Source organism: Mirounga leonina, unplaced genomic scaffold (genome assembly GCF_011800145.1).
Source record: "Mirounga leonina isolate KUSES-001 unplaced genomic scaffold, KU_Mleo_1.0 Mir_93, whole genome shotgun sequence".
Lineage (NCBI taxonomy): Eukaryota > Metazoa > Chordata > Mammalia > Carnivora > Phocidae > Mirounga > Mirounga leonina.
This window is the reverse complement of record NW_023270854.1, coordinates 9,630,825-9,647,888: the sequence shown is the minus strand read 5'-3', so window position 1 is coordinate 9,647,888 and position 17,064 is coordinate 9,630,825. Positions and strand designations below refer to the sequence as shown.

At 40.7% G+C, this 17,064-nt stretch overlaps 1 protein-coding gene across 3 annotated transcripts; it reads right to left on the bottom strand.

Annotated features, from left to right (window-relative positions):
• Positions 1–984: 984 nt before the first annotated feature.
• Positions 985–16,961, bottom strand: DSEL (dermatan sulfate epimerase like). Of its 3 annotated transcripts, none has more exons than XM_034996220.1 (3): positions 16,602–16,961; positions 11,267–15,794; positions 985–10,052 (listed from the first exon to the last, which is right to left on the bottom strand). In XM_034996220.1, exon 2 carries the CDS (start codon positions 14,912–14,914, stop codon positions 11,276–11,278), a length of 3,639 nt encoding a protein of 1,212 aa, XP_034852111.1. In that variant the 5' UTR covers positions 14,915–15,794; positions 16,602–16,961; the 3' UTR covers positions 985–10,052; positions 11,267–11,275. The 3 variants fall into 3 exon arrangements, with proteins under 3 accessions (XP_034852111.1, XP_034852110.1, XP_034852109.1); XM_034996219.1 differs by having other exon boundaries at positions 2,342–11,030; XM_034996218.1 differs by having other exon boundaries at positions 2,342–15,794; positions 16,602–16,960.
• Positions 16,962–17,064: the final 103 nt, after the last annotated feature.

Sequence of the window (17,064 nt, the reverse complement as noted above, 5' to 3'; positions counted from 1 at the left end):
CAATCCAGCAACATATAGAAATATAATGAATCATTCCCAGGCTGGTTTTATCCTTGCAAATCAAGTCTGGTCTAATCTCAAAAGAAAAAAAAAATATTTTCACATATTTGTACTACATTAACAGATAAAGGCAAAGAAACATGTGGCTATTAAAACAAATGCCAAGAAAAGCATTGAATAAATCTCATCACGCACTGATGATAAAAGGTCATTTCTCAAACTAGGAATAGAAGGGAATACCACATAGTGAGAAGGTGAATCTATGGACACACACAGCATCCATTTGCTCAGTGGTGAAATGCAAAAGCGTTTCATTCACATCAGGAACAGTACAAGAACACTATGACTAAATCCATTTAGTATTTTATAGGAGGCCCTAACAAATGCACCAAGGACATTAAAAAGTTGTAAGAAGGAGGGAATATAATTTTCATTAATTACAAATTACACAACCCCCTATGTAAGTATTTTGAAAGAATTTACAGGTAAATTATTAAATTAGTAAGAGGATTTAGTAAGTGGGGATGCCTGGGTGGCTCAGTCGGTTAAGCGTCTGCCTTCGGCTCAGGTCATGATCCCAGGGTCCGGGAATCGAGTCCCGCATCGGGCTCCCTGCTTCGCGGGGAGCCTGATTCTCCCTCTGCCTCTCTCTCTCTCTCTGTCTCTCATGAATAAATAAATTAAAAAAAAAAAAAAAAGAGGATTTAGTAAGTTCCCCGATACAATAGAAATACACAAAAATCAATTGCATTTTCTATATACTAGCATCTGTTAGAATTTATAATTAAAAATAAATATCATCTGCTGCAGTAACAATATATGAAGTGTTCAGACTGAAATCTATCAAAAGATTAACAAATGTAGTATTATATAAAGGAGAAATATCATGCTCCTAGATAGGTGAATTGAAAGGTAATTCTCCAATACCGATGTTACGCATTTACAATTAACAATGTATTGTTCTTTGTTTGTTTTGAGGAACTGTGCAAATTAATTCTAAAATGCATATGGAGGGAAGAGAAAACAAAAAGACTTGTCTTGCCAGATTTCAGCCTAACAAAAAGACAACAGTAATTAAGACAGTGTGGTATTATCGTTGGCGTAATCAAATTTGCCAGCAGAATGAAATGGAGAGCTCAGAAATAGACTCACACAAAACATACGGACCTGATATATGGTAGAGATGGCATTGAAAGATGGTGGGAAAGAAAAGCTTATTCAATCTTTTTAGTCTAGGACAGCAGATTACTCATACAGAAAAAAAAAAGTAAAACCTCAGAATCAACACAATTAATGTAAAGCAGATTAAATATTTAAGTATAAAAGGTAAAATGTGTGGCAAATGGACTCTAAAATGGCCCCCATTTATTACAGCTCCTGGTACTCATGTCCCTGTGTAGTCCCCTTCCTCTGGCTGTGCGTGGGACCTGTGACCTGGCTTCTAACCAAAACTGATGAGGTGTCACTTCGATGAATATGCTACACGGTTAGCACTTTTTCTACTGATTCTCTCTCATTCTGTCTTTTGTGAAGGAAACGGACATCTGGATAACCCTGTATGGTAAATGACTGAGGATGGTCTCCAGCCAACAGCCAGAAAAGAACTGAGGCTTTTAGTCCAACAACCCACAAGGAACTGATTCCTGCCAAGACCCGTGTGAGCTCGGAAGCCTGTGCTTCTCCAGGTGAGTCCCAGGTGAGAGCACCTTGCTTGCAGCTCTATGAGAGACCCTGAGCAAAGACCCAGTTAAGCCATGCCTGAATCCCTGGCCCACAGAAACTGTGAGATAGTAAATATGTTGTTCTAAGCCATTATGTTTGTGGTAATAAAAATAGAGGAGAACATTTTCTGTGCTAAGACCTTGGAGAGGATTCTTTAATATGATGCAGAAAAAGGTATATATAACAGAGAAAAAACACTCACATATTTTCTTACATTCAAATGAAGAACACTTGTGTATCAAAATACATCCCCAAAGTTATAGTACAAGGATCATGAGAATATAAACTGAAAAACTAGTCACAACACAGACAACCAAAAAAGGATTAGTATTATTAATATATGGTAAACTCCAATGAGTCAATAAGAGAAAAGAATGAACTCAATAGAAAAATGGATGGAAGACATGAGCATGGATTTTATTTCAGAAAAGAAGAAACACAAATGGAAATAGGAAAGACTACTATATATGTTTGTGTTCCCACACACACCAGGTGTATGTGCTGAATGTCATTAATAATCAAAGGACTGCAAATAAAAACAAGAGTGTGACACCCTTCACTCCCATCTTTGTCTTTCGACATCCAGAAAAAAAAAGGTGACTCCTTTTCACCCGACCAGACAGGAAAATATTTAAAAGGTCTGAAAATGTCAAGTATAGGAGAAAACTTGGAGCAACAGAAACTTTCTTATAATGGCTAAAGTGTCAATTTGTACAATCTAGAAAAATACTAACTTGGCACCATCTAGAATAGTTGAGGATGTGCTTTCAGTCACACACACACACACACACCAGGAAGAAGTTTGGAGTGGGGGGCTGGGTGGAAATGTTCTAGGTACAAACAAAACACAGGAACAAAATTCTTACATAGGTGCATTATAGAACATATACAACTTTTACATGCAATGTTTGAATATTTCCCAAATCCAGCAAGATAAAAGATAATGTACAGCATGTTCAGATAATGGTATATTCATATAATGGGATACTACCATGTTGAAGATAAGTGATCTCCACCTACAAACAACAATATGCATTAGACACACAAAATTTTGAGTAAAGAAAAGCAAGCTGTATAAAAATATATGCAGTATGGGACTGTTTACACAATGTTTGAAACCATGCAAAAATATACATTTTGTTGACAAGGATAGACACATATGTGTAGCTATAAAGAAAAGCAAGGAAATAGTACACACAAACCCAGGATAGATGTTCCCTCACTGTTGGGAGCAGGAGGATGTGATAACAGAAGGTCAGATAGGAGGTTTAACCACTAGTATAAATTGTGGGTGACAGGTACACTCTTACTCATTTTATTAATTTCTTTTGTACCAAATATGTTTTGTACCATATTGTAGAGTATGCAAGTACATAAATTCCTACCCTTAAGTTTCAGCTCTGGCCACAGAAATTCATCAATATCATAGAGGAGGGCTTCTGACTTCTCAGATAGGGTCAACACAATTTTTCCGTGTCAACATACTACTGTAACCTATTTTGCATATCCATAATACCTACCTACAGTTTGATAAGTGGGGGAAGTAGAGTTGGCATATGCAAGAGCCAACACAAGAGTGATTTCTAATTTGCATACAGCGAACCATACTTAGTAAGAGTGTAGACAGCAATACCCAAGGAAAATCAATCACAGAAATGGAATTCCTGTCTATCAGTGGTATGAACCTACTACCATTGGTCTGTGGCAGTTGGACCCAATATAGAAGGGCATTCTGTTTTGCACTCATTGCTGGAAGGCTGAGTTTCTGGCTGGAGGCTCTGCAATTTGCTCCTGGGTCCCAATATATAGCCATGGAAGCCAGAAAGCATTTTACAAAGCATCAGCTATAGGATAAGGTACTGTAGAATTTTACCTCAACCCAAAAATAGGTGTGAATGACATGTGATTTAACAGAAAAAAAAAATACTCTACACAGATCAGATGATTGTATTTTGATGCAATCTTGTGAAGTATGGTGTTGAGGTGAACAATCATTACATATGTAATTTGGATATGCTACCTCTAATTGGCTTCCACTTACATCCTCATAGTTTGTGGAGTAAACACAACATTCACACATAGTCTTAAACACCTCAGATTTCATGTTCATTTCACAATAAATAAGTGGAGAAAATAAAAGAGAAAAAATATAATGGTTACAATATAGAAGATCACAATTATGTATCTATTGAATGAAGGTATGGGCATAAAGTTATGCTTAATGTCACACAAATGGCACTTATTGTAATATGGAACACAATTTCAATTGCATCAGCCCTAAATTAAAAATGGTCTCTATTTCAATGAACATAATATGCTCTGGAAAAAACAAACAAACAAACGAAACAAAAAAAAAAAAACACATGGCTCTGGAAATGGAAGACAAAGACATGGAAGCTGAAGTGAAAGCTGCAATAAAATTTTTTCTTGAAATATGACCATAAAGGAAACACTGCTTCCAATTAATGTATTAAATGTATAATTGTGATTGTACATGTTTGTGTGACTCAACTGATATATTAAATATTACACTAAAATAGATGCTACTTTAAATACTAAACCAAAATATAAAAGACCAGAGAATTGTAGGTGATCATCACAAAGAGGAAACAAGTACTGTTCCATTATTTTTTTTACATGAGATTTTATTTAATCCATGCATCGACTCTAGGGAAATTTTACAGAGGAAGAAATGGAGATTTAAAATTAAGAAAGTTGCCCCAAACCTCACAGCTGGTCAGTATTTACTGACCTAGGGCTTAGTGTGGTTTTTTTTGGTTTGTTTTTTTCTAATTCCAAAGCTCATGTAATATATAAAAGTGTTATATAAATGTAACATTTTAACAGAAATGACCTTCTTCAAATTAAGAAAGGAAATGGGGGAAGGTATAAACAAGGCCAGTGGAAGACCCCCCAGGGGTCGGCTTTTAGTTATTCAGAAAAAACCTTATGCCTCTTATGGTAATGGAACTCTGCCAAGTTGTTATGTGTGTATACAAGCATGTTCCTTTCTATTCATGTGTTCAACAATGGGATATTTTTGAGTTTTATAATTAGTGTTGGGTAGAAGACAAAGTCATAAATGAATGTGTGTGCAATTCAGTTTATTTTGGTAAATCTGGAGAAATCACCACAAATTTGTTGGTGCTCATAAGCTCACTGTAAGCATGCTGTGCCCTGTTAGCATTGAATTAGCCATAAGGCTCAGGTTAATGTCTGATACGAAAAGTAAAACCACCTGACTTTTATTAATTGCATTCTTTATATGCATTTATCTTTTTTATGGGTATCTAATGAAAGCAATTTCATCACTTCTTGCTTGTATTACTGTGTTCTTTTACATATAAATAAATCGTCCCTTCAAAGTTTTGTGAAATATCACATTAAGGCATCAAATTAAAAAGGCTTAATATACTTAAAATAGCCATATTTTTAAATCTCATGTACTTTAAACAAATCTACAATAAAATCAATCTTTTGGAACAAAGTGAAGGAATAAATGAATATATAATTAAAACAATAAATAAATACCAGAAAAACTGGACAATATTCTTTCACTGTAGTACAATAAGGGTGTAGAGCCTTATTTGCATCATGCAATAAATAAGGTAAGAAGTGTGTTATGTATTGTGCATAGAGGGGTGCTAGATTTTAATGCAGGGATCAGGGAGTTTATATTGCTCATGTTCTAAATAAGAAAAGTACAGTGACTGGGAGCCAAACTGTTCAAAAAAAAAAAAAAAAGAATGAAGAGCATCACAGATGTCATGTGTGTGTGAAAGTTCGCTTCCTTAAACCATTAAGAACAATGTATATATCCCAAATAGAGAGGAAGACAACATACGGGAAAACATCACATATTATCAGACATTTGAAAACCTGAAACATGTAAGTAAAATCCAACATCAACGTTACTACGCTTCAAAGAAAAATTACATTTGATCTTAAGAGAGAGCAATCCTAGGGGGAAAAAAAAAAAAAAAAAGATCTGCTCAAATTATAATTTATCTTTTTTCTCAAGTTTTAACAATAAGATTTCAAAGAGATTCTAAATAGTTCACAGAATAATTAACACAATTGTTATAGGAGTGATTCTCCCTGTACACCTTACTTCCTGTGTTCTATGTTCTTTCCTCCCTCCCACCCTCCCTCCCTCCCTTCTTTCCTTTTTTTCTCTTTCCCTCCCTTCCTGCTGGTATTATTTACATCTTGGAGGAAAGACCAGATTTTTTTTTCCTAAAATGAATTCTACTTGAATATATTTGTTAGTCACAGATTTGACACGAGTAGGCACTTCCATTTGGTGTAGACTTCTTTGAGCTAGAAACATTGTGAAATGCAAATGTGTTTCTCTCTAGTCCTCACTAGACTGTCCGCTCCATAGATTTTTGTTCCCTGCTGCATCCCCCAGTATTGACAGCTCTGCCTGGCACTGCGGGTCTGGAGACACTCAGAGAGGAGGGACAGGGAAAGATGCTATTGGTCAGCTGGACTCTGGATGAAAAACATGGTGTTGTCTTTCTGTCATTACTAGCAATGATCCGTACGCACGGCAGTCAGACCATACTCACATATTCTTTTCTCTTCAGAGCATCTCTTGATATTCCCCTACAACCAAATTTCTTTGCTGTGAATAGTGTTATTAGGGTAGTTGAGCGAGTGGGAATGGGGAGAGAGCAAGTGTTGGTTTTGTTCTATTTGCACTACCCTTTTGGAAAAGCTACTCATTAATGGGATGTCCCATGACAACTAGAGCCAAAACCTAATTAAGAAAAAATAGGTGGTGATCTCCATCCAAGTTTACCAAGCATAACTTCCTCTAACTCAATATATGACTCTCTTTCCTCACAACGACCATTTCAGAAATAAACCATGTCTACTGCAAAAGAGACAACAATTTCCGGTGTCTTTCCTCGGGTGATAATCACTAACTGCCCTGCCTCCCCTTCTCCGCTTCTTGATGAATTCCTATTAGCTTTGAAGTCGGGAAAGACTGCCAATTCCTCACACAGCAGGGCCAGTCAACTGATTTTTCTGTTCTTCCCTCACACTAGTCAGTATCTCAATAGTAGATACCCAAAAACTATAGCGAATAAATGAACTGATGAATTGTAAATCCATTAAAAATTCCCTTACAAAAATGCACTTCCTAGAGAGATAATAGGGCTTTCAAATTTATTTGTAAAATAAGTACCGTATAGAGTTGTTGTGAGGATTGTAACGAGACATAGAAAAACCTTACAGTTCGATGCATGGCACATCAGAGACTAATTCACTATATATGCTTCTCTTTTTTTAAAAAAAGTCTTCACTGTGCCAATCCTGCACACCGAACTTAGAACATCTCACGTAACCTTCTTCATGAGTAATGCATCAGGCAGCACAGAGATCTTGCCAATGGCCGCAGGGGCAGATGTAGAGGACAGGTGCATAGTACAGGGATGCTCTTGCCATTTCGTAAGTGGGATAATGTGTGCAGAAGACGGAAATGAGTCCAAGTCAGAGACAGACCTGGGATTAAGTCAGGCAAGAAGAGGCTAGCTCATCACTTAATGGAGCAAGTTTTGTGGCTGGAATCCTGAGGCTGAATGTCAGTATTCAGTGTGGTCCCCATTTCAAGTCCCTGCCTTCTCGGCTCTACATAAAATCCTCCCAGTTACCCAAAGATCTAAAGAGAGCTAGTATGAAATTATCCCAACCAAAGCCAAGTTGCTTTTAGCTTATTTATTTATTAATGGTGGAGTTTTGTTATACATATAGTGCCAGGGTAAGCTAGTTTATGACCTTCAGTCTATCTTTTCTTCACTGAATAACTGGGTAAGTGTGAAAGAAAAACCAAACAAAAACAAAAATGAAATTCTCTATGGTTTGGAAGCATTAGCTGAACCTATCTCTGGAAACAGAATTAAATATGTATACGTTACGTGGACTAAATATAACACAAGCTCATGTAAATTATAGCTCAAGCATCTACAAGTTAATTACAGAATATTAGAATCTATTGTTTGAAGTTCCTATCATCCTTTGTGCAAAAATTCAGTCATTTAGTTCTTAGATTATTATTTGAATTTTCCTGACAACATGAAGGAATGACACTAGTGAGATAATGAAAGAAATTGCCTTAGCAGACATTTTTATATGTATTAGACATGCTTTAGCTAACATTTAAATAAGCAGTAAATGGCTCACATATTAAATTCCTTGACATATCCTGTATTAGGCATCCTTATCTCTGGAAATGGTATTTATGTATTGCCTTCTATTTACATTTTTCCTAAATTAATCAGTGAATATTTTTCTAATTATCATCAGTTAATCAAGCCAATCAAACGTAGTGATTTAAATCCATTGCTAATGTCTACTCACAGATAATTGGATATCCTTTACATAACAAGAATGGCTGGGATCTTCAAGGATGCACCCAAAAGTACCGATAAACAACGTTAATCAAAAGTAAGTGGCAGAGGGGTAACATTTCCACAAAAGGAAAAGTCTTCAGGATGCCCTAGTGTGGGTGGAGGGGTGCTGCTTCTTTGAATGCATTGCTGAAGGTTTTGTGGCAAGTCCTCTGATATTGCCTGGGAGTTTAACATCCCGTTCTTGTCAGGCATTTACTAATTCTTCTCTGTTGATTTAAAAAGACAGCCAATCAAATGTCTAATATTTGGGGTCTAGATCTAATATGTATGTTTTATTTATTTATAGGCCTTTATTCACAGGTGCTTTCCTAATATGTACATTTTCTTGTCATTTGCTTAAAACTTGTGCCTTTCTAGGTTTCTATCAATTAAATTTAAGCATACTCATAAATTCATCTTGCTTTTCCTGAAGAGAGTCTTCCACTTCCTAACCTCTCCAGAATTTCATTAAACTCAATTCTGGATATGGCCTTATTTTTTCATCCTAAGTGAGTAATTTGCATTATTTCAAACTTTTGAGAACCATATTATTAACCATTGCATTTGTTACCCTTGTCAGCAAAACTGTCTTCTTTTAATTTCAAGTCCTAAATTCTATTATTTTAGTAACAGTTTTTATCCCAATTAGGCCTAAGTTTGGGGAAGTTAATAAAGAAAGGGGTTAATTTTACAGAGAGGACAGGTGTTTCCTTTAGAAGTGTCACATAGTACCAATCATCCCTTTAATGATTTTCAAGATGACAAGAATAAAACTAAGTGTGGAGGCTATTGGAATTTTTCTGAAGCTAACACCCTAGGGATGCAGGACCTGGATGTTCTGGGAGCTAGTCACCTCAGGTATTATGATTATAAGGCAAGGGGTCCCAAGCATGAACATCTGCGTGCAGATCCAACGGCTGGGTCATCCTTCACCCATAATGTTCCTCACAGGGGAATCTGCAGATAGAGGTCTCTTCCAGCAGACTTTCCCTTGGGGTGGGGGGAGGTGAGTACAGTGCCAGGGAAATTCATCTTGGCATTGCTGTGTGGGGGTGAAAGTTAGGATACACTGTGGAGATCACTTTGGTAAATGTGTCCCTTTCTTCAGCTATCAGTAACATGTCCCCATGCTCATTCACACAACTGCTTTTTTTCGTTTTCCCCACCTCCCCTCCGATTCCTCCACATAGTCCACCTGGTTCTCTCCTTCCCCTTGGGGGTGTTTCTGCAATATTAACAGGCAGTGGTTCGGCTTCTGCACACATGTGTAAGTCTTACCTTGATCAGACCTGCTATTACTGCCAACCCAAAGGCTTTTGATTTGATCTGATTTGAGATCACACATCCTGGGAATTGAAAGCAAACCCTGAGACTATGACCAGTAATGGGAAGAGTGTTATCATCCATGCAGCAATTTTACATGCTTGTTGATAACCCTGAGATAGGCAGAATAACCTTCCTTGAGAATACCTGTGTAGACTCAGGTCTTCAGCTGCCCTCTCAACCTACACTGATACAATACGATTTTTCATTCATTTTTGACTTTGCAGAGAGAAAGCAGGGAGAGCGGAGGGAAGGAAGTAAAGCTGGGGGAGGAGGAGCGGTCTGCATTCACACTATAATGGAAGAAAAATGACAGCCAAGTTAGGTTTAGCTGGAATGGAACATATCCACAGCCTTATCACTCTGGAGGCACATTTTGACATAATAACAAACTACTGAGAAAGAACCACTTTTATCTAGGTCAGAAGGACAGACTCCCAAGTGTTGGAGAGCTTGGGGAAACGACAGTCTGAAACGTCGGGAAGACGGCAATCTGTACAGAGATTTTCATCAGGTCTCGACCCCGCCTAATGGTTTTTGTCCAGTGCGCGGTAATTACTCCTCCGGCTTATAACGGCATCTAACGGCGTGGCATTTTGATTTCAGAGCCTACCAAAATAAAATGAACCAGATTTTATGACGACTACATTTATAATAAGATGCAGATGGTGAAAGAAACAGATGCCTCTGACGTCATCTCCCATTTGCCTGTAACTTTTGCAGACACTGGCGGTCTGCAAACTCATTCAAAGAGACGCAGGATCAGCTGGGCAGGTTTCCAGTTCTGTTTCCAGGCTCAAAAAACACTAGCAGCGGTGGTACTGCTTTCTCTGAGTCATACGGTGAGGATTCCACAAAAAGAAATTCGATTCTAAGTGCGATTCTTTAATGCAAAATTAATCATCAGGGAAAAAAAAAATCCCCACAAATGTCGGGACTCTTCAGCACTCAGTACTAATGGGTTGTTTTGCATAACAGTGACAGAAAGGACAGGGCGTGAGGGGTGGGAACAGCTGTAGCTTCGAGGAGGAGGGAGGGAGAGAGGGAGAGAGGAAGAGAGAGAGAGAGAGAGAAAAGAGAGTTAACAGACAAGCAAGTCTAAAATACTCTCCCAGCCCTTGGCACCCAGATTGTTCAAAGACTGACTCCTTGTTCCTTCCAAGTAAAAAAACTTTAAGGAGGCTTTTCAGGCCACTGTCTCGGACCTCAAAAAAATGTTCATTCTGTATTTCCATCTGTATTTTCCAGAAAGAATTCTATAGTTCTGATAGGAGCTTTCACCATTTCCCCAGTGATATCACTGAACATTATACACAGGAGGAAAAAAACAAAACACCAAAAAAACCTTTTTTTTTTTTTTTTTTGGTGCAAGATAAATGTGTTAGAAGATCTTTTAAAAAAGATAACGAACTTTTGTAGTCCATCTTGAAAGCAAGAGATGCTTGGGCAGAGCAGCAATTGAAAGGCCTTTAGCAGTGTTTGAGGTTCCAAGATAGATCAGCACAGTTACAGACGAGGAGACGGCCAGACAAAAACCTGTAAAATCTTACCTCCCCTGACCTCCATCCTATAACTTCATCTACGCCTCTGTAGCAGGAACATTTCAGCAGAAAAAAAAAAAAAATTCAGAAACAAAGGCAAGGGAAGTAGCGATGTAAAAATAAATCCTGCTAGGCCAAATACGGGGCCTATTTTTAAAATAATCTCTGTGCAAGTAACAAACCGAACACGCGCGCACACGCACACACACACAGTACAAGAATAAACAAACTCGTCACATCCACAAGCCGGGTTGCAAAGGATTAGTGCAAATTTCTGCTGACCTGCAGCATTTAGTCCATGAACTTTGGATATCCTAGACGCTCCATCAGTGTCCAGCAGATGTTCTCAATCAGTTTAATTTCATCTCTAGGCAAGTTCTGTTTCCAAACGTTAGTATTACTTGGTGATATTTCCCCCTCATAGGGAAGATAGAAAAGGTTCGTGGAGGTGGCGAACAGTATTTGGTTTAAACTAGCAGGAGACAAAGGTATTCCAAGAAAGGCAAAAATCCTTTCAGCGGTTTTCTGAGGAAAACGTACGATGTCTTCAAACTTGATCAGCTGGTAGCTGGTAGGCAGCAAGTCTGTGTTTATTCTCAGGGCCGCTGCGGTGTTTGCGAGCCACAGATGGGACAACAGGGAGACTGCACTGGACGTGGGTTTCGATAATTCTTTCCTCAACGATTCATACTCGAAAGCATAGCCTGAATTTAAGTTACATCTGCCTTTACCTCCCTCTATTTTAAACAATCTAGCTAAGTGCTCTGGTACATTTTTCAAAGAGTAGAGACTTGGTTTACTACTGTACAGCATTGAATAAATCCATGCCCGAGGGTCCCTTACTATGTACAATGCCCTCATAGAAGCTCCTAAAACTTCTTGGAAAAAATGAAGCTTTAAGGTCCAGCTCCCGCTGCTTAAGCTGAGCACGGGACGCGCGCTTGGGTAATAGACCAGGTGTCTCCTCAAAGCCCTAATATATTCAGCATCTCTATCAAAGGTGCCTTTCATCCTACTTCTTTGTTCTGGCAAAGACTCTCTCCTTTTCAATTTTCTTTTTTTGTCCTTATTTGCTGTAAAATATGGGGCCAGTTTACCCCTACTGGGTTCATGCAGATGGATGTTTTGCAAATGTAGTTTCGTGTCTTGAACCAAGGACTGCAACCAGCCTCGGAGTAAACGGAAATGCACACTGTGGATATCTGATGCCTTCCATTCACAGGCATCTGCAAATGAGTCAATTTCAAATTCAGTTTCAGGAATATTGATGTAGGTTGTAGGAACTCTGATGTAGAGAAAATCACTACTGTTGAAAAAAAGCTGTTTGAGAATTTCAGCTCCTGAACCAGGAAGTGAGGTAACGACGACATCGGGAAGATCGAGGTGGTGCCCTTCGGAAGACAAAGACTTCGGGCTTGCCTCGGCCTCCGTCCTTGCCCATTTTGCACAGAGGGGCTGAGTGCAGGCGCTCCACACATCCAGCAGCTCAATAAACCACAAGGCAATAACAAGGATTAGGATCCACCGCATTAGCTTTCTAAAAGAAAGGTAAAACCGCCACTGAAAGGTTAAAATCACCAAGCTAATGCACAAAATCAACCCAACTGCTATATTAAATTTAAACCCAAAAGGGAAAATAACCCTTTCTTGTCTTATGGGCTTTGCTATTGTTTGAGTGCCCAAACCAAATCGGGTTATTTGGCCCTGATCAGCCACACTGGCAAAGCCACCAAAACCCAGGTAATCAAATCTCGTCTTCAGGTTATGGTAGTCAGTTACAATGGACACAACATGTTCAGTATTATTGACATTGAGAGAAATCTGAAGTCCAGAGTTGGAATTATCAATAAATCTGCAGCTGGAAACATTGACATACGGCCCATAAAAGACATATGCAATTCTTGTGATTGCGGATTCCATCTGAAATGTAACATTAACAAATTGAGTCCACCGTTTCTTAAATTCAGCAGCTTGCTCTGCTTCCTGTATGCTAGCAATGGGACTATTGCCACGATGATCAAACCAGAACATTCTGTAGTGTGCATCCCACACATCCATCATGGCGCCATTGTACCTGTTCATAAACCTGTAAGGGATGTACTTGAAGTCAATGTCCAGATTATGAAAGAAGGCACTGACAGATTTTATTGGGGAATTGTCCTGCTTCTCAACGTGATCAACAACTAGCAAAGTCTGGGAATTTAAGAGAAGCAAAGCACGATACACACTCTTCAGCTTCATTGCTGAAGAGTAAGCAGACACTGCTTCCCCACTCACAAATATCATTTCTCCATGCTGAGAGGCAGTGACGATTTCCCCCGCCGCGTCCCCGGCCTCCTCGCCGCTCCACTTGAGCCACTGTGCACATTCTCCCAGTTGACCTTCCCAGGGCTCGTTACACTGGCTTGTGGGGGACGGAGCAAACACCAGTACGTTGTTAAGGTGGCTCAGCTTGGGTCCATAGAGAGCTTCAGAAACAAACACTTGCCCATTGGGGGCAAAAGTAAAGGAGTTCTGATCTGGATGTTCATGTCCTGGGTTAAAGCTTCTCCACCCATCAATCCAGGAGTATGGCTGAAAGTGAACTATGTCATACACCGCTCGCCCCCCTAGCTTCCCAGACTTAAAAGACACAAAGGTATTGCTCTGTGTATTTGGCAACCCAGCCCCATAGGTGACAACACCCCAGTTAGGGAATGTGTGCATTTTTGCAGTACCATATTCAGCAGGAGGCTGTGGGGTGAGCTGGGGATCATACCAGATGAACTCGGTGTGAAGAGTACTCCACCTCTGGGCAGTGGAGGGGACCATTGGTCCATCTTTAGGTCGGTGCCTTCTAATTTGCTGAGCTAACCAATTCCCAGCTCCATTCTTTAAGATAAACTTATCCAAAAAAACTAACTGGCTCTCTGGACCATAAAACCAATTATAATTGGAATCTGCTATACCCACAGTTCTTTGGAAGCCTGGTAAAAGGGTGGCGTAATAGAACCAAAAGTGCATTTTTAACCAGTTATTATCCAAGTTGTTGATATTAAAATGACGCTGGGCTAGAAAAACATACTGTGTGACTGATTTGGCTGTGTAGCTTCCGTAGGCCACACCTTCGTCCAAAGAACCATCGACAACGTGATTCAACAGAAACATCGTCTTTTCCATCACATCTACTACAACCTGTTTCCATACATTTGCTTTAGATCCTTTATCTACCCCAGTCACCAAAGCCCCCGTGAGTAATGCTATCATGTTAGTAGCTTGGTGATTATGGAGAAGTTGTTTGCCCCACGAACGGACCTTGGAATACTCATACATTTCCTCAGTAACAGCCCATATTTTTTCCAGGTATTTAGGTCTCCGATGATCATCTAGTAAGTTATACAAAAAGTCAAAGGCAGTGGCAAAACCCGTTAAGGAATGGCCAACTGGAACCTCATCCCCTGGTGCGTTCTCAACCAGCCAGTCTTTGTAGCCAACCATCCTGTCCATATATTCCAAGACAAACTCAAAGGCAACTTTGTCTTCTGGACATAACAAACAGTACAATGCTAAAGGAGGCAGATTGTTACCATAAATTTCATTCCACTTGGCAGCAAAATCAGCATGCTTGGGTGGAGGTAGGTAGTATGTGGGGTTGGACAGCATAGCTGTTACTGCACTTCTGATAGTTCTAAACAGATGCAAATGGCTTGTACGAGACTTTTGTCTCATTGCCTGGATTTCTCCAGCATCAAAATATAAACTTGGATGAAGCATACTTTTCTTCAGCTTTTGATTGGGTTTGAAATCTTGCACTTTCTGTGTCTTAAACTGATCTATATCATCTGTGAAAACTGCCCAGTCAGAGTAATTGCTCACAGATTCCTCAAAAGTGGAGAAAGCAAACATCACTAATGCTAAAAATAAGAAATGTCCCGTAAACATTAACGCCATGATCCATCGGGGAGTTCCCTTCCTTAGGCATACATGTCAAACACAGTGCTCAATGTATTTCCCATCTGCCTAGGATAAAACACATTTAAGGCCTTGATAACACAAAGACTGCAAATCATATACGCTGTGAAATCCAGCTGACATTCAGTTCATTCAAAGCAAGGTGGGTTGCCAAAAAGAGGAAATTTACACTATCTGTGTCCCTGACACAGATTTGCTTCCAATAAAACTTCAAGGAATGTTAAAACCTCTAATGTTTCCATATCACAGAGCAAACAGTGGTAGAGTCAAACATACTATGAATTCAGGCTTTACCTCCTTTACATAAATCTATCTAACGTGAAGAGTCAAACCACACGTTGTAAAAAAAAAAAGAAAAAAGAAAAAGAAGCACTCCGAAATCCAAATTAAAAAGTCGTTCCTAGGATAGGAAACCATCACCCACGTGTAAGACGTCTGCGCCTGTGTCTGCCCAAAGGAGCTGATGATGTACTGAAATTCTTGAAGCTGAAATTCTTGGTTGTTATTCCCTTCCACTTTTTACACCTTTGCCTTGAAAATTTTTTCTTCTTCCATTTTTGGGAAAAGAACATCCTCAACAAGTGTTCAAAGTCCTACTTGGTTTTAAAAAATCAAAAGCTCTGCCCTCATTTCAAATCTGTCTTGTTCAGGCTTACTTACTCATCGCCCATTATGACCCACAGAAAGCATTTTCATGTCTTCTTTTATCAGCTTCATCTGTACAACTATAAAAATCTAATCTCTTCAGCCACCTAGGTACTTCGTTTCCAATCATGAAGTAACCACCAACTGGGAAAGAAAACTCCCCTCTGACCAAGAGGGCCGGTTCTTTTCTGTTCCTTTGTCATGACACTCCTTTCTGGAGGAGAAACAAAAAGAAATTCTCTGAGGCTACAGATATGCTGGGAGTGGACATGAACTGATGACTTAAAGGTTCTACAATCTCTTGACAGAAATTTTAGAATCACGATAAAATCTGTAACTGAATACAATCTAAGTTAGCTCAAGTGATTCTTTTTTTTCTTACACTTTTAAACGCATACAGTGAGTGGTGGCAGATGACAAGTAGCTACAAGATGCAACTTTCCTGCAGCCTTTATTTTAACTGTGGCTTGCTTGACTCATTTAACCTGTTTTTATTCAAGTGCGCTTAACACAAAGATGAGTCCTGCTATCATTCTTGTTGGTTTGGTCGCCAAGGACTCAGGGACAAAAAGCAGAAGTTGAAAGGACCTTTTCTGATGCCGGCTGAGGGATTACCTCTTATGGGATCAAAAGACGCCTTTGTAGGGGAAACTACTGAGACCATCACGTTTCTCAAAGGAGAAAGCATGAGAATGCGTGGGAGCAAGCAAAGGCGCCCCAACCTCACCTGGAGCCCCGTCCTCCATCCTTACGAGAGGCCACCAGAGGGAGCTCAGACCCAGACTAAGGTGCAGCGTCGCCCCTGCCCGTCTTCGGGTTTGAAGAACCTAACCAAGTTTCGGTCTTGGACAAGTCTCCTCTGCGTAGGAAACATTAACGCTGGAGTTTCCTGAGCCGCCCCGCCTGCTGCACTTTTTCGTTCGCTCCCTACGAACGCGCCGCCCCCATCCTCCGCTCCCCACCCTCGACCCCTGGCTCAGGTTTGGGGACAAGAGACCCCTAAACGGCCAAGTCCGCTTACCTTCCGCAGATGCAGACGGGGTCTCCCGACAGCGCCGGGCCCAATGAGGAGGAGGTGGAGAGTTCGAGGAAACCGCTCCGCACACGGAGCCGGGCCGCGCCGTCCCCCGCAGGGCTCCCCGCGCCCCGGGCACGGCACCCCCCGCGCTCCAACAGGCTGCGGCCCCGCGCTGGCCCCCCGCCCCGCGCCGCGAGGACACGCCCGCCCTCGGGGAACGCCGGACGCTCCGGGCAGTCCCGCACCCCGGGAGGCAGATCCGCGCGCAGAGGGCGCTCTCGCGGGCGCCGAGTCCGGCGGAGCGCCGGCGCCCCAGGCTGCGATGCCGCCGCGGCCGCCGCTCCTCCCCGCCAGCTCCGGCCGCGCGGCCCGGGGAGCGCGAGAGACAGCGACGCGGGCCGGGGGCGGGGCGGGAACGGGATGGGGGCGGGGCCGGGGCGGGGCCTCAGGCCCGGGAAGGGCGTGG